Below are 27,296 nucleotides of genomic sequence, written 5' to 3' on the forward strand. Positions count from 1 at the left end.
GAGGGGATCATATCGAAACGTATAAGATTATTAAGGGGTTGGACACGTTAGAGGCAGGAAACATGTTCCCAATGTTGGGGGAAGTTCAGAACCAGGGGCCACACAGTTTAAGAATAAGGGGTCGGCCATTTAGAACGGAGATGAGGAAAAACTTTTTCAGTCAGAGAGTTGTGAATCTGTGGAATTCTCTGCCTCAGACGACAGTGGAGGCCAATTCTCTGAATGCATTCAAGAGAGAGCTAGATAGAGCTCTTAAGGATAGCGGAGTCAGGGGGTATGGGGAGAAGGCAGGAACGGGGTACTGATTGAGAATGATCAGCCATGATCACATTCAATGGCGGTGCTGGCTCGAAGGGCCGAATGGCCTCCTCCTGCACCTATTGTCTATTGGCCCATTGAGTACACTAGTCTTTCCAATCTTTCCTCATATGTCAGTCCCGCCATCCGAGGGATCAATCTCGTGAACCTACGCTGCAATGCCTCAATTACAAGGATGTCCTTCCTCAAATTAGGAGACCAAAACTGTACACAATACTCCAGATGTGGTCTTACCAAGGCCTTGTACAACTGCAGAAGGACCTCTTTACTCCCATACTGAAATCCTCTTGTTATGAAGGCCAACATGCCATTAGCTTTCTTCACTGCCTGCTGTACCTGCACGCCAACTTTCAGTGACTGGTGTACAAGGACACCCAGGTCTCGCTGCATCTCCTCCTTACTTGACCTAACACCATTGAGAAAATAATCTGCCTCCTTGTTTTTGCCATTCTCAATCAGTACCCCGTTCCTGCCTTCTCCCCATACCCCCTGACTCCGCTATCCTTAAGAGCTCTATCTGGCTCTCTCTTGAATGCATTCAGAGAATTGGCCTCCACTGCCTTCTGAGGCAGACAATTCCACAGATTCACAACTTTCTGACAGAAAAAGTTTTTCCTCCTCTCAGTTCTAAATGGCCGACCCCCTCAGCAGGTCAGGCAGCATCTCGGGAGAGAAGGAAGGGTCTCGACCCCGAACGTCACCCATTCCTTCTCTCCCGAGATGCTGCCTGACCTGCTGAGTTACTCCAGCATTTTGTGAATCAATACCTTCGAAGTGTTTTTGTATATAGATGAATTAATTAAGAAAGAGATTAATAAAGATATATAATAAATTTATGCGGGGGTTCCCTGAGACATGAAAATTATTTCCAGGGTTCTGCTGAGAAATGCTGGAATGGAGGGAGAGGGATCGTGTTCAGGCAGGGGAGATCAGTTTGCATTGACATCATGTTCGGTACAAACATTATTCCTGCGCTGTTTTCTGGGGTCTGTTGGCCACGGGGGAGCTCAGATGGTATGTGTCAATAATGGTTTGTGTAAAATTGAATAATTTGTAACTTTTCCGGCGCCCTTTATGTGGCGATTCTTTGCATACCTTGCGTGCGAACAAGAAAAAAAAATGTATCACTGCGCCTTGTCAGATGTGACAAGGAAGCATTCATTCATTCACGGAGAGTGCCTTGCGCAAGCGGGTGGGACAAGGCCAGAATGCCCCACTGGGTCAGCATGGGCCGTGTGGGCCGAAGAGCCAGTCTGGGTGCTGTGCAACTCTGCACGCCACTACTCACCGACCACGCGCAGCTCAAAGTGCTCCACGTCGCGGTTCCTCGGCTCCCTGTCAAAGTAGTTTGTCTATCTCGTAGGTCCCCTGGTCACCGAGACCCACGGCCCACAGCTCGATTTCACCGTCCAGTCGGAAGCGGACTCTGTCCCTGTAGGACGGGTGGATCCAGGACGGACTCTCCGGGCTGTAAGACTTCCAATCCAGGATCGGCAGGTCGGGATGGAGACGCCACATCGACACCCTGATCTTCTCGTGGCTGTGGGGCTGGACGGGGAACCTCACCATCCCACCCATGGGGACAGTGGTGACCGAGTACACGGTGGCCGACGTTCTTGTACCGCACAGAGCCGCAGTGTGGAGACCTGCAACACAACAAGGTCATAGAATGTTTCGAGGATGTAACCAGTAGAGTGGATAAGGGAGAACCAGTCGATGTGTTATATCTGGACTTTCAGAAGGCCTTCGACAAGGTCCCACATAGGAGATTGGTGTAACAAACTTAAAGCACACGGTATTGGGGGTTCGGTGTTGAGGTGGATAGAGAACTGGTTGGCGGACAGGAAGCAAAGAGTAGGAATAAACGGGTCCTTTTCGGAATGGCAGGCAGTGACTAGTGGGGTACCGCAAGGCTCAGTGCTGGGACCCCAGCTATTTACAATATATATTAATGATTTGGACGAGGGAATTGAATGCAAGTTTGCGGATGACACGAAGCTGGGTGGCAGTGTTAGCTGTGAGGAGGATGCTAGGAGGCTGCAGAGTGACTTGGATAGATTAGGCGAGTGGGCAAATGCATGGCAGATGCAATATAATGTGGATAAATATGACGTTATCCACTTTGGCGGCAAGAACAGGAAAGCAGAGTGTTACCTGAATGGTGGCCGATTAAGAGAAGGGGAGATGCAATGTGACCTGGGTGTCATGGTGCACCAGTCATTGAAAGCAAGCGTGCAGGTGCAGCAGGCAGTGAAGAAAGCGAATGGTGTGTTGGCATTCATAGCGAGGGGATTTGAGTATAGGAGCAGCGAGGTTCTGCTGCAGTTGTACAGTGCCTTGGTGAGACCGCACCTGGAGTATTGTGTACAGTTTTGGTCTCCTAATTTGAAGAAAGACATTCTAGCCTTAGAGGGAGTACAGAGAAGGTTCACTAGATTGATCCCTGGGATGGCAGGACTTTCATATGAAGAAAGACTGGATAGACTAGGCTTATACTCGCTGGAATTTAGAAGACTGAGGGGGGATCTTATAGAAACATATAAAATTCTTAAGGGGTTGGAGAGCCTAGATTCGGGAAGATTGTTCCCGATGTTGGGGAAGTCCAGAACCAGGGGTCACAGCTTAAGGATAAGGGGGAAGTCTTTTAGGACCGAGATGAGAAAACATTTCTTCACACAGAGAGCGGTGAGTCTGTGGAATTCTCTGCCACAGAAGGTAGTTGAGGCCAGTTCATTGGCTATATTTAAGAGGGAGTTAGATGTGGCCCTTGTGGCTAAAGGGATCAGGGGGTATGGAGAGAAGGCAGGTACAGGTTACTAAGGTGGATGATCAGGCATGATCATATTGAATGGCGGTGCAGGCTCGAAGGGCCGAATGGCCTACTCCTGCACCTATTTTCTATGTTTCTATGTTTCTACGTACGTTCTCCGCGTGACTGCGTGGCGTTTCTCCGGGTGCTCCGCCCCCCCCCCCCCCCCCCCCACCACACACACCCCAGAGACGTGTGGATTAATCGGCCACGTGTAAATGTCCCCCATGTCACCTATCCATGTTCTCCACAGATGCTGCCTGACCCGCTGAGTTACTCCAGCACTCTGTGAAACGTCACCTATCCATGTTCTCCACAGATGCTGCCTGACCCGCTGAGTTACTCCAGCATTCTGTGTGTCTTTTTCCTTTTGTAAAACCAGTATCCACGGATCCTTGTGTCTGCTGTTTGAAGAGATCTCTGTACCGTGACGCGGAGACGCGGAGAAAACTCAAACACGGGTTATTTTTTAAAGACTTTATTAAACGTCAAGTTAAAGATGAAGAGTTACAAACGTGAGCGGAGCCACAGCGGGTGATGTGCGCGCCAGCGGGTCGCAGACTGGAGCCTGCGATGTTGTAATGAGGTGATGCATTTTGTGACGTGGAACAAGGGCAGGACCCACACAGTGAACGGTAGTCCTCTGGGGAGTGTTGTAGAGCAGAGGGATCTAGGAGTTCAGGGGCATGGCTCCTTGAAGGTCGAGTCGCAGGTAGATAAGGCGATCAAAAAGGCTTTTGGCACATTGGCCTTCATCAGTCAGAGTATTGAGGATGGAAGTTGGGAGGTCATGTTGCAGTTTGGGGATTAAATGGGAGCCGTTGAGCGCCGACCTGTTGTCCACTGGGTTTCTGCCCCACAGCCCCTGAGCCCCGCTCCTGACACCGGTCCCGGGACCCGACCCTTTTACACACCCGGAGCGGAACCGGAGCAGATTCTCAACCACTGACCATTATGCCAAGTCCCGAAGAAAGGATAAAGTTTCTCCGTTAATTTATTCCCAGTGAAGGTGTGGAGATGGGACTCGGTGTCCGCGTCGTAAAATGAAACTGTCCCGTTCTCGTAACTGAGATAAACTCCCACCCTCCCGGGGATGGGACGGACGGGGAGACAGGATGGAGGGGAGGTGACTGCATCAAACTTGTCACCCCGCCGCCAGATGCTCCAGACTCCTGTTTCCGGGGTCAGTGTGGCCGGTCCCTTCCTCTCCACAGACTCTGCGGCGACTCCCAGACTCCAGCCCTGACTCCCCGCCACCTCCACCTCCCAGTAATGTCTCCCCGATGTGAATCCCTCCGATCCCAGAACAGACGGACTGACTGTAAACCTCTTCCCGGTGTCAGGGAGACTCCTCCGGGTCCAGGTCCGTCTCACCCTCTTCCGATCCTCAGACACCTCGAGCCGCGGACCCGCTGTTTCCACATCCAGGGTGACGGAGACTGGGGGGAGAAGCAGAGAATCAGAGAGTCCCCGGGGGTCGGGGGGAGACTCGGGCAGCGCGGCCCCGGGACCGGGGGAGAGGCCGCTCGGCCTCGGGCACAGGCGGGCGGACAACTGAAACCCTGCCCGGGGTTTCACCCACAACCACATCGGATGGACAACAGACATCTCCCCCAGAGTTTTTAATCCAGGAATGGAGAGGTGAATTTCGTGAGGTGGGGGAGGGTGGACGGGGAGGACGAATGCAGAGAGTGAGGAGGATTGGGAGATTGCGGTTGGGATGGGGGAATGAAGCGGGCTATTCAGATACGGAGGCAGATCGGAGCAGGAGGATATAGAGGTGAGTGGTAATTTGAGATTGTTAAAGAGGAGGTAGAGGTGCGTGGTGGGGTCGTCATGATCACAGTGAAAGGGGGCAGACACGAGGGGCCAGATGACCTGCTCCTGTGTTTTTTTAGTGAGGGTGAGACAAAGGGAAGGGTGGGTTTGTTAGTCAATTGGAGTGGGTGCAAAAGGGTTTACAACAACCTGATCAGGTCTGAAGGGCTGGGTTATCAGGTGAATTTGGACAGTCAAAAGGTCATAATGTCATAAATGAAAGTATTCGAATGAGGCCATTCGGCCCATTAAGTCTACTACACCATTCAATCGTGGCTGATCTATCTCTCGCTCCTAACCCCCTTCACCTGCCTTCTCCCTCTAACCTTTGACACCTGTACTAACCCAGAATCCAGCTATCTCTGCCTTAAAATGTGGGATCTGGGACCATGGACACATCTGGTCACAGAAGGTTCGAGCCCCCGACCGCTGGAGGACAAAGAAGGGAGAGATTGAACTGTTTTTCACCTTCCTGTTATGACTGTATGGCAAATGAAGTTCCTCGTATGTTGCAAAACATACTTGGCTAATAAAGTTTTATTGTGATTGTGATAAGGAGCCGTGTTAGGCGGTTAGGATGAAGCGGACTGGAGCAGCGAGGAAAGGAGGGGACCGCGTGGGATTGGAGGTGTCGGAAGAGGAGTTACAGTTTACCAAGGTACAGCGAAAATATTTTGTTGAGTGCTAACCAGTCAGTAGAAAGACAATACATGATTACAATCAATACGTTTGCAGATACATGATGTGGGAATAATGTTTAGTGCAATGTAAAGCCAGCAAGGTGCAATCAAGGATAGTCCGAGGATCACCAACGTGGAAGATAGTATTTCATCACTGCTCTCTGGTTGTGGTAGGATGATTCAGTTCCCTGATAACAGCTGGGAAGAAACTGTCCCTGAATCTGGAGGTGTGCGTTTTCACACTTCTGTACCTCTTGCCTGATGGGAGAGGGGAGAAGAGGGAGTGGCCAGGGTGAGACTGGTCCTTGATTATGCTGCTGGGCTTGCCGAAGCAGCGTGAGGTATAAATGGTGTCAGTGGCAGGAGTTTCGGGTTTGCGGGAGAGCAGGGAGGAGAATCCGGAACGGGAATGACGTACTGCGCTTCCTGCAAATTGGCATCAGGACCGCGCGCAACTCCACCAACATCCAACAGCAGGGACAACACGCTGAACATCATTTAGATGCCAGCATACTACGGGAAACACGCGACTGCTTGGTCTGTGAGCAAAATCTTGAAATGGAGAACCTGCTTCCTGAGCTCTTCGGGCACCAGCAAGACCGGTTAGAGAACACAATTTACCGATTTACTTTCACCAGACATGCTCTGTTTTTGGACTGCCCGCGGCGCGTAGAACCCAACGCCAGAGTGTTCACTTTAGTAACAACGTTCATCCAACAGCTCGTCTGTTGTGTGTACTGTAGTTGTGCTCAGTGAACTGACATCTCTACATACATTTTTAGGTATGTAAAGAGGAAAACAATTGTCAAGGCAAATGTGGGTCCCTTGAAGACAGAAGCGGGGGAATTTATTATGGGGAACAAGAAAATGGCAGACGAGTTGGATCTGTCTTCACTTAGGAAGATACAAGCAATCTCCCAGATGTTCTAGTGGCCAGAGATCCTAGGGTGACAGAGGAACTGGAGGAAATCCGCATTAGGCAGGAAATGGTGTTGGGTAGACTGATGGGACTGCAGGGTGAAAAATCCCCAGGTCCTGATGGTCTGCATCCCAGAGTACTTAAGGAGGTGGCGCTAGAAATTGTGGACGCATTGGTGATCATTTTCCAATGTTCTATAGATTCAGGATAAGTTCCTGTGGATTGGAGGGTAGCTAATGTCCCACATTTTAAGAAACGAGGAGGAGAAAAAACGGGAAATTATAGACCAGTTAGTCTGACATCAGTGGTGGGGAAGATGCTGGAGTCAATTATAGAAGACGAAATTGCGGAGCATTTGGATAGTAGTAACAGGATCGTTCCGAGTCAGCATGGATTTGCGAAGGGGAAATCATGCTTGACTAATCTTCTGGAATTTTTTGAGGATGTAACTAGGAAAATTGACAGGGGAGAGCCGGTGGATGTGGTGTACCTTGACTTTCAGAAAGCCTTTGACAAGGTTCCACATAGGAGATTAGTGGGTAAAATTAGAGCACATGGTATTGGAGGTAGGGTACTGACATGGATAGAAATTTGGTTGACAAACAGAGAGCAAAGAGTGGGGATAAATGGGTCCCTTTCAGAATGGCAGGCAGTAACTAGTGGGGTACAGCAAGGCTCGGTGTTGGGACCGCAGCTATTTACAATATACATTAATGATTTGGATGAAGGGATTAAAAGTACTATTAACAAATTTGCAGATGATACAAAGTTATGAGGTTGCAGGGTGACTTGGACAGGTTGTGTGAGTGGGCGGATGCCTGGCAGATGCCGTTTAATGTGGATAAGTGTGAGGTTATCCACTTTGGTTGTAAGAATAGGAAGGCAGAGTATTATCTGAATGGTGGGTGACGTTTCGGGTCTAGACCCTTCTTCAGACTGATGGGTATCGACCCGAAACGTCACCCATTCCTTCTCTCCCGAGATGCTGCCCGACGTGCTGAGTTACTCCAGCACTTTGTGAATAAATATCTTTATTTGTACCAGCATCTGCAGTTATTTTCTTATATTATCTGAATAGTGTCAAGTTAGGAACAGGGAACGTACAACGAGATCTGGGTGTCCTAGTGCATCAGTCACTGAAAGGAAGCATGCAGGTACAGGAGGCAGTGAAGAAAGCCAATGGAATGTTGGCCTTCATAACAAGAGGAGTTGAGTATAGGAGCAAAGAGGTCCTTCTGCAGTTGTGCAGGGCCCTAGTGAGACCGCACCTGGACTACTGTGTGTAGTTTTGGTCTCCAAATTTGAGAAAGGATATTCTTGCTATTGAGGGCGTGCAGCGTAGGTTTACTTGAGCGACTAGGCTTGTATGCACTGGAATTTAGAAGGATGAGAGGAGATCTTATCGAAACGTATAAGATTATTAAGGGGTTGCACCGTTAGAGGCAGGAAACATGTTCCCAATGTTGGGGGAGTCCAGAACAAGGGGCCACAGTTTAAAAATAAGGGGTAGGCCATTTAGAATTGAGATGAGGAAAAACTTTTTCAGTCAGAGAGTTGGGAATCTGTGGAATTCTCTGCCTCAGAAGGCAGTGGAGGCCAATTCTATGAATGCATTCAAGAGAGAGCTAGATAGGCTCTTAAGGATAGCGGAGTCAGGGGGTATAGGGAGAAGGCAGGAACGGGGGTACTGATTGCGAATGATCAGCCATGATCACATTGAATGTCGGTGCTGGCTCGAAGGACCGAATGGCCTCCTCCTGCACCTATTGTCTGTACTGTGGTTGTGTTCAGGGAACTGACATCTCCAGCGGTATGAATACTGACTTCTCTAAATTCCCCTCTCTCTCTCCCTCTCTCTCCCTCCCTCTCTCCCTCTCTCCCTCTCTCCCTCTCTCACTCTCTCCCCCTCTCTCTCTCTCTCTCTCTCTCCCCCCCTCTCTCTCTCTCTCTCTCTCTCTCTCTCTCTCTCTCTCTCTCTCTCTCTCTCTCTCTCTCTCTCTCTCTCTCTCTCTCTCTCTCTCTCTCTCTCTCTCTCTCTCTCCCCCTCTCCCTCTCCCCCTCTCCCTCTCCCCCTCTCCCCCTCTCCCCCTCCTCCCCCCCTCCCCCTGGAACCAGAGGCAGTTGAAGAGCCCATTCCAGTATTAAATATACACTGGACGGGTAATTAAAGAACTATAACGGTTTATAAAAAAGTTTTTACCTCTCTTAATGCCATCGGGCACTTCGCCGAATACCTTGTTCAACAAAAATGGGTGATCGAACTTTCCAACGTCCAGGGCACCGTCTGCTACTGACAGCGTGTGCTGATCATCACTTATCCTGCACGAATTACACACCTGGTTAAAAGACCCGCATCTACGATTTTTGAGTTAATTACCAAACAGTGCAGAGAGTCTCACCTCCTCTTCTGACGAGTTTCCTCCTGAAATATAAAACATCAGAAAGATCAATTAATTTACACTGAGCGTCCACATCATGACAGCAGGAATATCAGCGAAATTGTTACAATTTTCCGACAGATCCCAACACTTAATTCTGGCGCGGCGCTTCATCAGTGCAGTATTATGTATTAATTACATGTAAAGTGTATATTTATTATTGGACTGATGGGGCGATTCAACCTCCTCTGGTTCCAGTCGTGAATTAACACAATTAAAGGAACTCTATTATGGGAACTCTACTATGTATCTGCTGAGACTGCTTTATGCTATGTAACCATGGAAAATTACTGCATGTGCTTTGTGCTGTTTTCAACTGTATAAATACTGACGGTAATCTGTATGTTCTTTGAGAGGACAGAAACAGGTGCTTGAGCGAACAACTGTGCACTCAGTCTCTGTGCCATCTCCCACCTTGGTGTTTCAGTAAAAAGATTTAACAGAATCATGTGTTTTGCGTACTTATTTTAGAGATAAGTCGAGTCGTCTTTCACAGCCTTAAATTGAATCAAAGTGAAACTGTAACACCCTACCTTCAGAAATATCAAACTGTCCGGTTGGTTCATCCGCTCCTGCAGCTTTAAGAGTTTCTCTTGAATAGAGTTTATCTCCTCTTGAATCGCTCGTAGATTATTCTCCATTGGATTTAGAACGCTCTCCTCGTCTTCCCGGAGATCCTTGAGAAAGAGCCGCTCTTTCTCATTGAGAATCTGGCGCAGTTCAGCAAATGCCGATGTGATGTAGGCCAACAGGTTCTGTGACTGTTCCTGTCAAATGAAAGGTGAAGGTTAATATTATCGAGCCTGGAATCTAAGACAACAGCACAAGGTCAGAGAAGGGAAACTGGAAACCTTACCCGGACTCCAGAAACCTTCTCTTTCTGTTGTTGCTCAATTTCCTCCAACGCTGATTTATTTTTTGTGAGAATCCCCAAGGAAGTTTTAATCAGCTCCTGGGATTGAGATACAGGTTCAGTCAGTGAAAGAATTAGACCAGACGGAACTAATGAACTGCAGACACGGAACAGCACATGAAGTTTACAAAAAGACTCAAACTGCTGGAGAACTCATCGGGTCGGGAAGCGTATCAGCAGAGATCCGCGGGCTGTCTCGCCTGAAAGGATTGCTGGAGTCCCTGCATGGACGTGAGGGAGATGGAACAGGGACAGGTGTTTCATCTCCAGCGGTGGCTGGGGCAAGTATCTGGGGAAGGGTTGGTTTGGGTGGGAGGCTGGGTGAACCGAACAGTCGCCGAGGGAGCGCGGTCCGCAAATGGCAGAATTGAAAATTTATCAGCTGATAACATTCTGTTTGCTTTTACCTTGTAGCTTTCAACAGCTTCTTTAATCGGCATGAAGCGATGCTCTCTGTGTTCCCGCGCATCTCGGCAGATCATACAAACCAGTTGCTTGTCGGTTTCACAAAACAGCTTCAGTTCTTCCTGATGTTCCTCGCAGTGAAGTTTACTTTCCTTCCCATCCGTGTTCAGGCTCAGTGCTCGAGCTTTCTCAGTGATACTCGCCAAGGCCCGATTTACCCGGAGGCTGCGGTCTGCAATAAACTCTCTACATACCGGGCAGGAGTTTCTCCCCTCCTTGTCCCAACTCTGTGTGATACAGGAGCGGCAGAAGTTGTGCCCGCACTCCAGTGTCGCCGGATCGCTGAAGAAATCCAGGCAAATGGGACAAATCGCTTCTTCAGTTAAACTCTGGATCTGGTGTTTCGAAGCCATTTTTAATTCCGACCACATCCTGGTTCAAAACGCTTCCGCCTTCAGGAAGCTGCGAAACCGCACAGAACTGCAACTGTCAACCACACGCCCTGCAGTGCGCGGGGAATTTATTCTGTGCTGAATAACGTTGTTTTGCTGCGAGTGTATTCAGGGTGAAGGGCCTCTGGCAATCTGCCACTGATTACACACCAGCAAGAGGCTGTTAACCCCTCCAGCCCCAGAGAGCAGCACAGTGAGCCAGAACCCCCCACTCGCAGCCCAGCATGACGTTGCTCAACAGGAGCACACGAGGAACTGCAGATGCTGCTTTACAAATAAATGACACAAAGCGATGGGGTAATTCCACGGACCAGGCAGACTATCTGGAGAATTGGGATTGACCTTCCTCCAGTTTACGTGAATTCGAGAGATTCACATCTCTCTGACTGACAAAGCTTTTCCTCATCTCCGTTCTAAATGGCCTACCCTTTATTCTTAAACTGTGGCCCCTTGTTCTGGACTAACCCCACATTGGGAACATGATTCCTGCCTCTAACGTGTCCAACCCCTTAATAATCTTATACGTTTCGATAAGATCCCCCCTCATCCTTCTAAATTCCAGTGTATACAAGCCTATTCGCTCCAGTCTTTCAACATACGACAGTCCCCGCCATTCCGGGAATTAACCTAGTAAACCTACGCTGCACGCCCTCAATAGCAAGAATATCCTTCCTCAAATTTGGAGACCAAAACTGCACACAGTACTCCGGGTGCGGTCTCACGAGGGCCCTGTACAACTGCAGAAGGACCTCTTTGCTCCTATACTCAACTCCTCTTGTTATGAAGGCCAACATTCCATTGGCTTTCTTCACTGCCTGCTGTACCTGCATGCTTCCTTTCAGTGACTGATGCACTAGGACACCCAGATCTCGTTGTCCGTCCCCTTTTCCTAACTTGACACCATTGAGATAATAATCTGCCTTCCTATTCTTACCACCAAAGTGGATAACCTCACACTTACCACATTAAACTGCATCTGCCATGCATCCACCCACTCACACAACCTGTCCAAGTCACCCTGCAACCTCATAGCATTTTCCTCACAGTTCACACTACCACTCAGCTTTGTATCATCTGCAAATTTGCTAATGGTACTTTTAATCCCTTCATCCAAGTCATTAATGTATATTGTAAATAGCTGCGGTCCCAGAACCGAGCCTTGCGGTACCCCACTAGTCACGACCTGCCATTCTCAAAGGGGCCCATTTATCCCCACTCTATCCATGTCAGTACCCTACCTCCAATACCATGTGCTCTAATTTTGCTCACTAATCTCCAATGTGGAACCTTGTCAAATGCTTTCTGAAAGTCAATGTACACCACATCCACCGGCTCTCCCATGTCAATTTTCCTAGTTGCATCCTCAGAGAATTCCAGAAAATTAGTCAAGCATGATTTCCCCTTCGTAAATCCATGCTGACTCGGAACAATCCCGTTACTGCTATCCAAATGCTCCGCAATTTCGTCTTTTATGATTGACTCCAGCATCTTCCCCACCGCTGATGTCAGACTAACTGGTCTATAATTTCCCGTTTTCTCTCTCCCTCCTTTCTTAAAAAGTGGGACAACATTAGCTACCCTCCAATCCACAGGAACTCACCCACTCACTCATTCACTCACCCACCCACTCACCCCCCGCTCACCCACCCACCCGCTCACTCACCCACCCATCCACTCACCCACTCACCCACTCGCCTACTCACCCACCCACCCACACGCCTACTCACCCACCCACTCACCCACTCGCCCACTCACTCACCCACCCACCCACCCAGTTAGTGCCCAAGCTGGATTGTCAGAGACAGTGCTCCTGTTCTGTTTCAGCGACGTTACCTGAGGCTGAGCCCGTGCTGGCGGTCGGGTCCGGGTCCGGTGTTGTGTCGGGTCCGGTAATGGGAGCGGGTTAAACAAAATTATCTCCCCCCTTCTCTCCCTTTTCCCATTTATCTCCCTTTTCTCTATCCCGCTTGAACAGGGCGTTTCTCCACAGCCTGGGGTGGGTTTGCCAGATGTGACCAGACGTGACCGGGACCAGGTCACCGCCAGGATGCGGCGCTCTCTCTGCACGGCCGTACATCTCCTGGACCTGCTGGCAGGTAGAGACATGGGGGGAGAGAGAGATGGGGGAGAGAGATGGGGAGAGAGAGAGGGAGAGATGGGGGAGAGAGGGAGAGATGGGGATAGATGTGGAGAGAGGGAGAAATGTGGAGAGAGAGATGGGGAGAGAGAGATGGGGAGAGAGAGATGGGGAGAGAGAATGGGAGAGAGGGAGAGATGGGGAGAGAGGGAGAAATGTGGAGAGAGGGAGAAATGTGGAGAGAGAGATGGGGAAGAGAGGGAGAGGTGGGGGAGAGAGAGAGATGGGGAGAGAGAGAGGGATGGGGAGAGAGGGAGATGGGGGAGAGACGGAGGGGGGGATGGGGAGAGAGGGAGATGAGGGGAGAGAGAGATGGGGGAGGGAGGGAGAGGGGAAGAGATGGATGGGAGAGAGGGAAAGAGATGGGGGAGAGAGATGGGGGAGAGAGGAAAGATGGGGGAGAGAGGGAGGGGGTAGAGAGAGAGAATGCGAGCTGCTGTCCACGGAGTTGGGAGTGGACAATTGTCAGTCAAACACTGTACTGGGATAACTCAGCGGGTCGGGCCACATCTGTGGAGAGAAGGAATGGGTGACTTTTCGGGTCGAGATACTTCTCTGAAGAACCTGAAACGTCACCCATTCCTTCTCTCCACAGATGCTGCCCGACCCGCTGAGTTACTCCAGCACTCTGTGAAACGTCACCTATCCATGTTCTCCACAGATGCTGCCTGACCCGCTGAGTTAGCCCAGCATTTTGTGTCTACATTCATCAGTGAAAATGTCATTTAGCTTAGTGAGACACTCAAGGGACAATCTCTAATTTTACAGAAGCCAACTAACCTACAAGCCTGTCGGTCATGAGAGGTTTGGAGGGAAGGGTGTCAGTAGTAAAGAAAGCAAACTCAGTTATTTCAAGAGGGCTTGTGTACAAAAACAGGGGGTGTTATGCTGAGGCTCTACAAGGCACTGGTCAGGCCTCATTTGGAATATTGTCAGCAATTTTCGCTGCACTCGCTGGAGTTTAGAAGAATGAGGGGGGACCTCATTGAAACTTCACCGAATACCGAAAGACCCGGATAGGGTGGATGTGGAGCAGATGCTTCCACTAGTGGGAGAGTCTAGGACCCGAGGGCACAGCCTCAGAATTAAAGGACGTTCCTTCAGGAAGGAGATGAGGAGGAATTTTTTTACTCAGAGGGTGGTGAATCTGTGGGATTCTTTGCCACAGACGGCTGTGGAGGCCACAAGTCAGTGGACTTGGTCTCCAAATTTGGTCTCCAAATTTGAGGAAGGATATTCTTGCTATTGAGGGCGTGCAGTGTAGTTTTACCAGGTTGATTCCCGGAACGGCGGGACTGTCATATGTTGAAAGACTGGAGCGACTAGGCTTGTATACACTGGAATTTAGAAGGATGAGAGGGGATCTTATCGAAACGTATAAGATTATTAATGGTTATAAGAAAATAACTGCAGATGCTGGTATAAATCGATTTATTCACAAAATGCTGGAGTAACTCAGCAGGTAAGGCAGCATCTCGGGAGAGAAGGAATGGGTGACGTTTCGGGTCGAGACCGTGCTCAAGAAGGGTCTCGACCCGAAACGTCACCCATCCCTTCTCTCCCGAGATGCTGCCTGACCTGCTGAGTTACTCCAGCATTTTGTGAATAAAAAGATTATTAAGGGGTTGGACACGTTAGGGACAGGAAACATGTTCCCAATGTTGGGGGAGTCCAGAACAAGGGGCCACAGTTTAAGAATAAGGGGTAGGCCATTTAGAACTGAGACGAGGAAAAACTTTTTCAGTCAGAGAGTTGTGAATCTGTGGAATTCTCTGCCTCAGAACTACTCCATCCTCCTCACCCGACTTGAAACCACCTTTAACATCACCGGCACAGCCCTATCCTGGATCAAATCATACCTCTCCGACAGGCACCAGTTCATCTCCATTAATAACTGCAAATCCCCCACTGCTCCCCTCCCCCAAGGTGTCCCCCAAGGTTCCGTTCTCGGCCCCCTCCTCTTCATCATGTACCTGTTCCCCCTTGGTCAATTAATCCACCGTCATGGTCTCAAGTTCCACTGCTTCGCCGATGATATCCAGCTCCTCATCTCCACCAAGTCAATCTCCACCACCACACACTCTACCCTGACAAACTGCATCACTGAAATAAAATCTTGGCTTCAATTCAATTTCCTCAACTCAACTGCGACAAATCTGAAATCATCATAATTGGTCCAAAAACACCCACAAAATCCACCCACAACTTCACCCTCAATATTGATGGTATCCCAGTATCCACCTCCCCTCACATCAGGAATCTTGGAATCATCTTCGATCAAACCCTCTCCTTCGACAAACACATCAAACACGTCACAAGACAGCCTTCTTCCACCTCAAAAACATCGCCCGTCTCCGTCCATCCCTCTCCCTCACAGCTGCAGAAACCCTCATTCACGCCTTCATCACCTCCCGTCTGGACTACTGCAACAGCCTCCTCTATGGTTCACCCTCAAAAATCATCAATAAACTCCAATACATCCAGAACTCCGCTGCCCGTCTACTCACCCACTCCCCGATCCGTGACCATATCACCCCTGTCCTTCGCAAGCTCCACTGGCTCCCCATCCCCCAGAGAATCCAGTACAAAATCCTCCTCATGACCTACAAAGCCCTCCATAAACCTGGCCCCATCCTACCTGACTGACCTCCTCCACAGACACACTCCAACCCATACCCTCCGCTCTGCTGCTGCTAACCTCCTGTCCCCTCCCACCCAGACCAAACTCAGATCCTGGGGGGACAGGGCTTTCTCCATCGCTGCTCCCTCACTCTGGAACTCACTACCCCAAACCGTCAGAGACTCCTCCTCACTCACCACCTTCAAAACATCACTGAAGTCTCATCTGTTCAACACTGCCTTCAACCACTGACCGCCACCCCACCTTCTTTTTCCTTTTCTGCTCTTCTACTTGCTAATCTATTTATCTTAATTTTCTATGTCTTAGAAAACCCTGCAAAGCGTCTTTGAGTGTTTAGAAAAGCGCTATATAAATGTAATGCATTATTATTATTATTAATAATTCTCTGAATACATTCAAGAGAGAGCTGGATAGAGCTCTTAAGGATAGCGGAGTCAGGGGGTACGGGGAGAAGGCAGGAACGGGGTACTGATTGAGAATGATCAGCCATGATCACATTGAATGGCGGTGGTGGATAGCGGAGTCAGGGGGTGTGGGGAGAGGCCTCTGGGAATCCCCCTCTCGCCGTCATGCGGGATGCGCGTGCCCGCCTCTGGGCAGCAGCCCCCACCTTCGGGATGCGCGTTCCCGCGCCGGGGAGGATAAGGAGTGGGGGGGGGGGGGAGGAGGAGGAAGTAAAGCAACACCAGCACCAATAGCAGCAGCGCTACAGCAGCACCGCAGCCCCCCACCTGCGGGACATGGGTGTGGGTGGGTGTTCGAGGCACGAAGAAAATAAATGAGCAACACAAATCATCAGAGGAATAACTGCAACAGGATTATGGGCAAAAAGCAAGCAGCAACCACCGCCTCCGCCACCGCAAGGCTCGATCGCAATCCAACCCACCGCCCCTATCTGCACGATGTGTGTGTGTGTGTCGGAGGGCAGAACGTGCAGATAAAGCAGCAGCAGCAGCAGCTCACTGTTCAGCTCCCGTTCACTTCACGCTTTACTCCAACAAGGTAATTATAGAAAAACACTTTAATTACAAAGTATAAATAACAACGTCGGCCTCTCACTCACTCACTCACTCGGGGTGTGTGTGGTGTTTCTGTGTGGTGTTTCTGTGTGGTGTTTCTGTGTGGGGTGTGTGTGGGGTGTGTGTGTGGGGTGTGTGTGTGGGGGGGGTGTGTGTGTGGGGGGTGTGTGTGTGGGGTGTGTGTGTGTGGGGGGTGTGGGGTGCGTGTGTGTGGGGGTGTGTGTGTGGTGTGTGTGGGGTGTGTGCGGAGGGGTGTGTGTGGGTGTGTGTGTGGGGTGTGTGTGTGGGGTGTGTGCGGAGGGGTGTGTGTGGGGTGGTGTGTGTGGGGTGTGTGTGTGGGGTGTGTGTGTGGGGGGTGTTTCTGTGGGGTGTGTCTGTGTGGGGTGTGTGTGTGGGTTGTGTGTGTGTGGGGGGTGTGGGGTGTGTGTGTGTGTGGGGTGTGTGTGGTGTGTGTGGGGTGTGTGCGGAGGGGTGTGTGTGGGGTGTGTGTGTGGGGTGTGTGCGGAGGGGTGTGTGTGGGGTGTGTGCGGGGGGGAGGGGGGTGTGGGGTGTGTGTGTGGGGTGTGTGCGGAGGGGGTGTGTGTGGGGTGTGTGCGGGGGGGAGGGGGGGTGTGGGGTGTGTGTGCGGTGCAGCGTAGGTTCACCAGGTTAATTCCCGGAATGGCGGGACTGTCATATGCTGAAAGACTGGAGCGACTAGGCTTGTATAAAGACTGGTGCGACTAGGCTTGTATACACTGGAATTTAGAAGGATGAGAGGGATCTTATCGAAACGTATAAGATTATTAAGAGGTTGGACACATTAGAGGCAGGAAACATGTTCCAATGTCGGGGGAGTCCAGAACCAGGGGCCACAGTTTAAGAATAAGTGTAGGCCATTTAGAACAGAGATGAGGAAAAACTTTTTCAGTCAGAGAGGTTGTGAATCTGTGGAATTCTCTGCCTCAGAGGGCAGTGGAGGCCAATTCTCTGAATACATTCAAGACAGAGCTAGATAGAGCTCTTAAGGATAGTGGAGTCAGGGGGTATGGGGAGAAGGGCAGGAACGGGGTACTGATTGAGAATGATCAGCCATGATCACATTGAATGGCGGTGCTGGCTCGTAGGGCCGAATGGCCTCCTCCTGCACCTATTGTCTATTGTCTAAAACCTTGAGGGGGCGTTGGTAATGTGGATGGTCACAGGCCTTTTCCCCCAGGGTGTGGTGGTCTTAAACAAGAGTGTAGACGCAATAAGCTGGAGTAACTCAGCGGGTCAGGCAGCATCTGTGGAGAACATGGATAGGTGACGTTTCACAGAGTGCTGAGGTAACTCAGCGGGTCAGGCAGCATCTGTGGAGAACATGGATAGGTGACGTTTCACAGAGTGCTGGAGTAACTCAGCGGGTCAGGCACCATCTGTGGAGAACATTGATAGGTGACGTTTCACAGAGTGCTGGAGTAACTCAGCTGGTCAGGCAGCATCTGTGGAGAAAAGGAATAGATGATGTTTTGAGTCGAGAACCTTCTTCAGACTGACTCTCGTATCCATACCCCTCCCTGCAGCTTCACATTTCAATACTCTCCTCATCTGACACCCTTTCTGACTCCTTTCACCTTCAGCTTCACCTTTTCATGAATGAATGAATAAGTTTATTGGCCAAGTATGTGCACATTCAAGGAATGTGCCTTGGTGTTCCGCTTACAAATGACAACACAAACACACGGTTACTGGGAAAGAGGGGGGTCAGGTTCAATGGGAATGTGAGGGGCAATGTTTTCTGTGGGTGATGAAGCTGGCAGGTACAATGACATAGAAACATAGAAATAGGTGCAGGAGTAGGCCATTCGGCCCTTCGAGCCTGCACCGCCATTCAATATGATCATGGCTGATCATCCAACTCAGTATCCCGTACCTGCCTTCTCTCCATACCCCCTGATCCCTTTAGCCACAAGGGCCACATCTAACTCCCTCTTAAATATAGCCAATGAACTGCCTCAACTACCTTCTGTGGCAGAGAATTCCACAGACTCACCACTCTCTGTGTGAAGAAATGTTTTCTCATCTCGGTCCTAAAAGACTTCCCCCTTATCCTTAAGCTGTGACCCTGGTTCTGGACTTCCCCAACATCGGGAACAATCTTCCCGAATCTAGGCTCTCCAACCCCTTAAGAATTTTATGTGTTTCTATAAGATCCCCCCTCAGTCTTCTAAATTCCAGCGAGTATAAGCCTTGTCTATCCAATCGTTCTTCATATGAAAGTCCTGCCATCCAGGGATCAATCTGGTGAACCTTCTCTGTACTCCCTCTAAGGCTAGAATGTCTTTCTTCAGATTAGGAGACCAAAACTGTACACAATACTCCAGGTGCGGTCTCACCAAGGCCCTGTACAACTGCAGCAGAACCTCCCTGCTCCTATACTCAAATCCCCTCGCTATGAATGCCAACATACCATTCGCTTTCTTCACTGCCTGCTGCACCTGCACGCTTGCTTTCAATGACTGGTGCACAATGACACCCAGGTCACGTTGCATCTCCCCTTTTCCTAATTGGTCACCATTCAGGTAATACTCTGCTTTCCTGTTCTTGCCGCCAAAGTGGATAACCTCACATTTATCCACATTATATTGCATCTGCCATGCATTTGCCCACTCGCCTAATCTATCCAAGTCACTCTGCAGCCTCCTAGCATCCCCTCGCAGCTAACACTGCCACCCAGCTTCATGTCATCCGCAAACGTAGAGATGTTTGCATTCAATTCCCTCGTCCCAAATCATTGATATATATTTGTAAATAACTGGGGTCCCAGCACTGAGCTTGCGGTACCCCACTAGTCACTGCCTGCCATTCCGAAAAGGACCAGTTTATTCCTACTCTTTGCTTCCTTTCCGCCAACCAATTCTCTATCCACATCAACACTGAACCCCCAATACCGTGTGCTTTAAGTTTGTACCCCAATCTCCTATGTGGGACCTTGTCGAAGGCCTTCTGGAAGTCCAGATATAACACATCGACTGGTTCTCCCTTATCCGCTCTACTGGTTACATCCTCGAAAAATTCTATGATCTTGTTGTGTTGCAGGTCTCCACACTGAGGCTCTGTGCGGAACAAGAACTTCGGCCACCGTGGGCTCGGTCACCATTGTCCCCATGGGTAGGACGGTGAGGTTCCCCGTCCAGCCCCACAGCCACGAGAAGATCAGGGTTGTCGATGTGGCGTGTCCATCCCGACCTGCCGATCCTTGATTGGAAGTCTTACAGCCCGGAGAGTCCGTCCTGGATCCACCCGTCCTACAGGGACAGAGTCCGCTTCCGACTGGACGGTTATCGAGCAGTGGGACCCTGTGACCAGGGGACCTACGAGATAGAGACAAACTACTATGGCAGGGAGCTGAGGAACCATGACGTGGTGCACTTTGAGCTGCTCGTGGTCGGTGAGTAGCGGCGTGGAGAGTTGCACAGCACCCAGACTGGCCCTTCGGCCCACACGGCCCATGCTAACCCGGTGGGGTAATTCTGGCCTTGTCCCACCCGCCTGCACACGGCACTCTCCGTGAATGAATACTTCCTTGTCACATCTGACAAGGCGCAGTGGTATATATATTTTTTCTTGTTCGCACGCAAGGTATGCAAAGAATCGCCACATAAAGGGCGCCGGAAAAGTTACAAATGATTCCATTTTACACAAACCATTATTGATACATTCCATCTGAGCTCCCCCTTAGTTCAAGGCGGGTGCCCCCATGGCCAACAGACCCCAGAAAACAGCACAGGGAATAATATCATATCATATCATATCATATATATACAGCCGGAAACAGGCCTTTTCGGCCCTCCAAGTCCGTGCCGCCCAGCGATCCCCGTACATTAACACTATCCTACACCCACTAGGGACAATTTTTTAATTTTTTTTTTTACATTTACCCAGCCAATTAACCTACATACCTGTACGTCTTTGGAGTGTGGGAGGAAACCGAAGGTCTCGGAGCAAACCCACGCAGGTCACGGGGAGAACGTACAAACTCCTTACAGTGCAGCACCCGTAGTCAGGATCGAACCTGAGTCTCCGGCGCTGCATTCGCTGTAAAGCAGCAACTCTACCGCTGCGCTACCGTGCCGCCCCAAATGTTTGTACCGAACATGATGCTCAGGCAAACTGCCTCCCCCTGCCTGAACATGGTCCCTCTCCCTACATTCCAGCATTTCTCAGCAGAACCCTGGAAATAATTTTCATGTCTCAGGGAACCCCCACATAAATTTATTATATATCTTTATTGATCTCTTTCTTAATTAATTAATCTATATACTAAAACTCTTGTTTGTTTGTTCCTGATCTACGGTGAAAAGGGTACACGATAGCGTGTTAGGAGGTTGCAGGGTGACCTGGACAGGTTTGAGTGGGTGGGCAGATGCAGTATAATATAGATAAATGTGAGGTTATCCACTTTGGTGGCAAAAACAAGGAGGCAGATTATTATCTCAATGGAGTTAGGTTAGGTAAGTGGGAGGTGCAGCGAGACCTGGGTGTCCTTGTACACCAGTCACTGAAAGTTGGCGTGCAGGTGCAGCAGGCAGTGAAGAAAGCTAATGGCATGTTGGCCTTCATAGCAAGAGGATTTCAGTATAGGAGTAAAGAGGTCCTTCTGCAGTTGTACAGGGCCCTGGTGAGACCACACCTGGAGTATTGTGGTCCAGTGTTGGTCTCATAATTTGAGGAAGGACATCCTTGTAATTGAGGCTGTGCAGCGTCGGTTCACGAGATTGATCCCTGGGATGGCGGGACTGTCATATGAGGAAAGATTGGAAAGACTAGTGTACTCAATGGGCCAATAGACAATCGGTGCAGGAGGAGGCCATTCGGCCCTTCGAGCAGCACCGCCATTCAATGTGATCATGGCTGATCATTCTCAATCAGTACCACGTTCCTGCCTTCTCCCCATACCCCCTGACTCCGCTATCCTTAAGAGCTCTGTCTAGCTCTCTCTTGAATGCATTCAGAGAATTGGCCTCCACTGCCATCTGAGGCAGAGAATTCCACAGATTCACAACTCTCTGACTGAGAAGGTTTTTCCTCATCTCAGTTCTCAATGGCCTACCCCTTATTCTTAAACTGTGTGGCCCCTGGTTCTGGACTCCCCCAACATAGGGAACATGCTTCCTGCCTCTAACGTGTCCAACCCCTTAATAATCTTATACGTTTCGATAAGATCCCCTCTCATCCTTCTAAATTGCAGTGTATACAAGCCTCGCTGAAGGGGCCTGTTTCCGCGCTGTGTCTCTAAACGAAGCTCCATTTTCACGGCTGTGTGGGTCTGTCTCCTCCAGGGTCCAGGTGTCGTTGGGCGATCATTCCCGCCGAGATCCTTCTCGTTCTAGCCGTACTGGGAGTCTGGGCATCGTATCTCTGCAGCAATCCCCACACCTTGCCGTGAGTATCCCCGTCTCCCCTCTCTGTCCACGCCCCTCCCCCCCCTCACCGCCCCTCCCCCCTCTCACCTCGTTGCCCCACCCTCCCCCCATCTCCGTCCCGTCTCCTCTCTCCATCCCGTCCCATTCCCCCCCTCTCCGCCCCCCCTTCCTTTCCTTCCCGCTCTCTCCGTCTCCCCCCCCCCTCCCCTCTCGGTCGCCACCTCTCTTCCCCTTCCCCCCCCCGTCTCCCTGCCCCGTCCCCTCCCCTCTCTCCCGTCTAACATTGTGGGGTCACGCTGCCCCGGCAGTGAACGGGATGCCGCAATGCCCAGTCACTAACACAGGACTCTCTCTCTCTCCCCCCTCTCCCTCCGTCTCTCTCTCTCTCTCCCCCCTCTCTCTCCCCCCTCTCCTCTCCACCCCTCTCTCTCCCCCCTCTCTCTCCCCCCTCTGTTGTGGGACGGGGAGAGTTGCAGAGTGGGGACCGCTGTACGCGGGGGGTTGACAGAGCACCCCGTGTCTGGGTGTCGGGGAACGGGTTTGCTGCTGTCCCGTCTCTGTGGCAGATGTGACCAGATGTGTCCATGGTCCCAGATCCCAAAGTTTACGACAAGATCCTTGTGGAACATGGAACAGTTCACATTTTGTCCGTGCTGTCGGGGGAGAAGGCAGGAACGGGGGTACTGATTAAGAATGATCAGCCATGATCACATCGAATGGCAGTGCTGGCTCCAAGGGCCGAATGGTCTCCACCTGCACCTATTGACTATTGTCTGTTGTTGCTCTTTGGGAACCTGTAATTTATACAAAGTCTGGTTACTGATCCAGTGGATGTCTGTTCTGCACGTTTTTTGTGCAGCTTGTGATGATTTGTAAAATGCTCTTTGTATTTTAAAACAGGATTTATTTAACACCTGCTGCCTGTCCTGTAAGCCTGGGCCTGGAGAGGGGTGGGGGTGAGAGGGAGAAGCAGGGGTGAGGTGAGAAGGGGGGGGTGGTAGTCGGGAGGGGGGGGTGGCGGCGGGGGGGAGGTGGAGGGGGGGTGTGGGGGGGAGGGGAGGTGGGGGGGAGGGGAGGGGGGGGGGAGGGGGAGGTGGGTGGGGGAGGGGAGGTGGTGGGGAGGGGGTGGTGGGGAGGGAGGTGGCGGGAGCGAGGTGGCGGGGGTGCGGGAGGTGGGGGGGGGAGGGGAGGTGGTAAGGGGGGGTGGGGAGGTGGTGGGAGGGGGGGGAGTTGGCGGGGGGGGAGGGGAGATGGCGGGGGAGAGGGGGGTGGGAGGTGGTAGAGCGGGGGGGAGGTGGTGGGAGGGGGGGAGTTGGCGGGGGGAAGGGGGAGGTGGTGGGGGGGGACGGGAGTTGGCGGGGGGAGGGTGGTGGGGGGAGGGGAGGTGGTAAGGGGGGGAGGGGGTGGGAGGGGGGGGGGGGTGGAGGGGGAGGAGAAGGGGAGGGGAAGTGAGGGAGAGAAGCAGGGGGTGAGGTGAGAGGGGGGGGGGGGTGGGGAAGGTAGAGGTGGGGATGGGTGGCGGGTGGGGGGGGATAAAAGGAAACGTGGGACGTGGGATGGGAGATGAGTTCCACGGAGGAAGGGAGAGAGGGGCAGGGTGAAGGGGGGTGGGTCAATGAGAGTCGGTGGGTGTGATGTGTGACCCTGGGCAGGAGCGGTGCATCAGGCAGGGTCCCGACCGCCAGGGCCCTGACCGTCTCACTGCCCCACAGACGCTGCCCGACCTGCGGCCGATTCCCTGCGGACCGGGGAGGGGGGAGGGCAGGTCAGGGCGCGGGGACTGTCAGCACTGCTGTGTTGGAGAGGACATTTTACAGAATTAACATTGTAACCCACGCCCCCAGGGTGTGTAAACTAAACCAACTCTGTACCACAGAGGGTTGAACTGATTTAAATTATTTCACATCATCAAATACATGCTGAGATATTTGTTTGGAGTGTACACGCAGTGATTGGCCCTTCCACCTCTGGAGATATGTGGAGAGCGGTCTTTACACTTTGGAGATACAGCGCGGAAAACTGGCCCTCCGAGCCCACACCGACCAGCGCACTAACACCATCCCAAATACTCGCCATCATTTACAACTTTACCAAAGGCAATTAGCAAACACTCCTGTCCGTCTTTGAAGTGTGGAAAGAAACTGAACGTTGGCGCGCAGGTACAGCAGGCAGTGAAGAAAGCTGATGGCCTTCATAACGAGAGGATTTGAGTATAAGAGCAAAGAGGTACTTCTGCAGTTGTACAGGGCCCTGGTGAGACCACATCTGGAGTATTGTGTGCATTTTTTGGTCTCCAAATTTAAGGAAGGACATCCTTGCTATTGAGGCAGTGCAGCGTAGGTTCACTAGGTTAATCCCCGGGATGGCTGGACTGTCATATGAGGAAAGATTGGAAAGACTGGGCTTGTATTCGCTGTAGTTTGGAGGATGAGAGTTGATCTTATAGAGACTTATAAAATTATAAAAGGACTGGAGAAGCTAGATGCAGGAAAAATGATCCCAATGTTGGGGGAGTCCAGAACAGGAGCCACACAGTCTAAGAACAAAAGGTGATGCCGTTTAAAACTGAGGTGAGAAGAAACTTTTTCCCCCAGAGAGTTGTGGATTTGTGGAATTCTCTGCCACAAAGGGCAGTGGAGGCCTATTCACTGGATGGATTTAAGAGAGAGTTAGACAGAGCTCTCGGGGCTAGTGGAATCAAGGATATGGGGAGAAGGCAGGCACGGGTTACTGATTGTGGATGATCAGCCATGATCACAATGAATGGCGGTGCTGGCTCGATGGACTAAATAGCCTCCTCCTGCACCTATTTCTATGTTTCTATGTGTCCATGTTAATCAGGAGAAATCCCGCAGGGAGAGCGTACAAATTCTGCACAAACGACACCAGCAGTGTGGATTGAACCTGGGTCTCTGGCGCTGTGAAGCAGCACTCTACCCAGTCTCTGATGGAGAGCAAGGTGCGATCTGTTTACATATTCTGTTGTTGTTGTTGTTGTATTTTCTGTTGTGCTGCAGCAAGTAACAATGTCATTGTTCTATCTGGGACACATGACAATAAAACGCTCTTGACTCGACTCTTGAGAGGAGAAGTGGACAGGGAGGCTCAGGAAGGCGAATTCTGGCTGTTAATAGAACAGTGACCAAGGTCAGATGTGGACAAGTACTGAAGTGTTGATGGTTGTTCTGTGGACACCTGCTCTGTGTCATCACCTGTCCATGTACCTGCCCTGTGTCATCACCTGTCCATGTACCTGCTCTGTGTCATCACCTGTCCATGTACCTGCCCTGTGTCATCACCTGTCCATGTACCTGGTCTGTGTCATCACCTGTCCATGTACCTGGTCTCTGTCATCACCTGTCCGTGTACCTGGTCTGTGTCATCACCTGTCCATGTACCTGCCCTGTGTCATCACCTGTCCATGCTTCTGGTCTGTGACAGTACCTGTGTCAGTACCTGTGTCAGTACCTGTCCATGTACCTGCCCTGTGTCATCACCTGTCCATGTACATGCCCTGTGTCATCACCTGTCCATGTACCTGGTCTGTGTCAGTACCTGTCCATGTACCTGCCCCGTGTCCAGTACCTGTGATGGACCGGGCAGTGTGCATGTACCTGCCCTATGTTGGTACCTGTCCATGTACCTGTCCTATGTCAGTACCTGTGATGGACTGGACCATTTACCTGCCCTGTGTCGGTACCAGTGATGGACCAGGCCGTGTGCATGTACCTGCCCTATGTCGGTACCTGTGTCAGTACCTGTCCATGTACCTGTCCTATGTCGGTACCTGTGATGGACCGGGCCATTTACCTGCCCTGTGACAGTACCTGCGTCAGTACCTGTCCATGTACCTGCCCTGTGTCAGTACCTGTGATGGACCGGGCCATGTACCTGCCCTGTGTCGGTACCAGTGATGGACCGGGCAGTGTGCATGTACCTGTCCTGTGTCAACTCTATCAGACACCCACAGGTGTACAGTAGAGTGCACACTGACTGGCTGCATCACGACCAGCTTCAGCAACTCAACACCCAGGAACGAAGGAGACTACAGAGAGTGGTGGACACTGCCCGGTCCATCACAGGTACTGACCTCCCCACATCGCCCGGTCCATCACGGTACTCACCTCCCCACCATCGAAGGATCTACAGGAGGAGCTGCCTCTAGAAGGCAGCCAGCATCATCAGAGACCCACACCACCCCTGGCCACACTCTCACTGACCCACACCACCCTGGCCACACTCTCACTGACCCACACCACCCTGGCCACACTCTCACTGACCCCACCACCACCCTGGCCACACTCTCACTGACCCACACCACCCTGGCCACACTCTCACTGACCCACACCACCCTGGCCACACTCTCACTGACCCACACCACCCTGGCCACACTCTCACTTACCCACACCACCCTGGCCACACTGTCACTGACCCACACCACCCCTGGCCACACTCTCACTGACCCACACCACCCTGGCCACACTCTCACTGACCCACACCACCCTGGCCACACTCTCATCTCGCTGCACCATCGGAAGAAGGCACAGGAGCCTGAATACGTCACACCTCCAGATTCAGGGCAGTTTCTTCCCGGCTGTTATCAGGCAACTGAACCATCCTATCACCAACCAGAGAGCGGTCCTGACCTCCCATCTACCTCACTGGAGACCCTCGGACTATCTTTAATCTGACTTTATCTTGCACTAAATGTTATTCCCTTAATCCTGTATCTGTACACTGTACATAGCTTGTTGGTAGTCATGTATAGTCTTTCCACTGCTGGATAGCACACAACAAAAATGCTTTTTCACTGTACACGAAACTAACCCAGTGTAGATTTATTTGCAGGAAAAATTAACTGTTTAAAGTTCACTGGACCAAGTGGACCTGTTGGGCCCAAACCTCTCCTGCATTGGTGCAGCACCCTCCTCCTCGCCCCCACCCCCCCTAGGAGATAGATTTAAACTTTAAAATGTGAATAACTTAAAAAATATAACAATATTTTCAATGACATTTCTTCCATTAGCACCAAAGGGACGATGTGGGCCTAAAATTGTCCGCACTATCGTGTACCGTTTTGGCTGTAATTCAGGAACAAACAAACAAACAAACGAGAGTTTTAGTATGTAGATAAGTGATAGGAGCAGAAGTGATAGGCCATTCGGCCCATCAAGTCTACGCCACCATTCAATGATGGCTGATCAATCTCTCCCTCCTAACCCCATTCTCCTGCCTTCTCCCCATAACTAATCAATAATCTATCTGTCTCTGCCTTAAATATATCCACTGACTTGTGGCCTCCACAGGCCGTCTGTGGCAAAGAATCCCACAGATTCACCGCCCTAAAGAAATACCTTCTC

At 51.0% G+C, this 27,296-nt stretch overlaps 2 protein-coding genes across 3 annotated transcripts in view; one reads left to right on the forward strand and one right to left on the reverse strand.

The window, feature by feature from the left end:
* LOC144603066 (uncharacterized) overlaps positions 1-22,029 on the forward strand; it is a 76,596-nt gene extending 54,567 nt beyond the window's left edge. Inside the window, exons 2-4 of one of the 2 annotated variants that reach the window (XM_078416208.1) lie at positions 12,728-12,848; positions 19,610-19,961; positions 21,853-22,029. In XM_078416208.1, coding sequence (XP_078272334.1) covers positions 19,739-19,961; positions 21,853-21,959 — 330 coding nt within the window. In that variant the 5' untranslated portion in view covers positions 12,728-12,848; positions 19,610-19,738 and the 3' untranslated portion in view covers positions 21,960-22,029. Of the gene's footprint in view, positions 1-12,727; positions 12,849-16,411; positions 16,533-19,609; positions 19,962-21,852 lie in introns of those variants that run through there. The other variant, XM_078416209.1, reaches the window with a different exon arrangement.
* On the reverse strand, positions 3,678-12,829 carry LOC144602594 (zinc-binding protein A33-like). Its single transcript, XM_078415723.1, has 7 exons — positions 12,759-12,829; positions 10,303-10,642; positions 9,839-9,934; positions 9,516-9,749; positions 8,944-8,966; positions 8,745-8,863; positions 3,678-4,566 (listed from the first exon to the last, which is right to left on the reverse strand). The coding sequence occupies exons 1-7, from the start codon at positions 12,827-12,829 to the stop codon at positions 4,034-4,036; spliced, it is 1,416 nt and encodes a 471-aa protein (XP_078271849.1). The 3' UTR covers positions 3,678-4,033.
* Positions 22,030-27,296: the final 5,267 nt, after the last annotated feature.

This window comes from Rhinoraja longicauda, chromosome 19 (genome assembly GCF_053455715.1).
Source record: "Rhinoraja longicauda isolate Sanriku21f chromosome 19, sRhiLon1.1, whole genome shotgun sequence".
NCBI lineage: Eukaryota > Metazoa > Chordata > Chondrichthyes > Rajiformes > Arhynchobatidae > Rhinoraja > Rhinoraja longicauda.

Coding starts and splice junctions, on each gene's coding strand:
- LOC144602594 (XM_078415723.1), bottom strand. CDS start 12,829: ATGTACGGCCGTGCAGAGAGAGCGCCGCATCCTGGCGGTGACCTGGTC. Junction 10,643..12,758: donor GTCACGTCTGGTCACATCTG/GCAAACCCACCC, acceptor GGATTTCTTCAG/CGATCCGGCGACACTGGAGT. Junction 8,967..9,515: donor ACAGTTTGATATTTCTGAAG/GTAGGGTGTTAC, acceptor TTTATATTTCAG/GAGGAAACTCGTCAGAAGAG.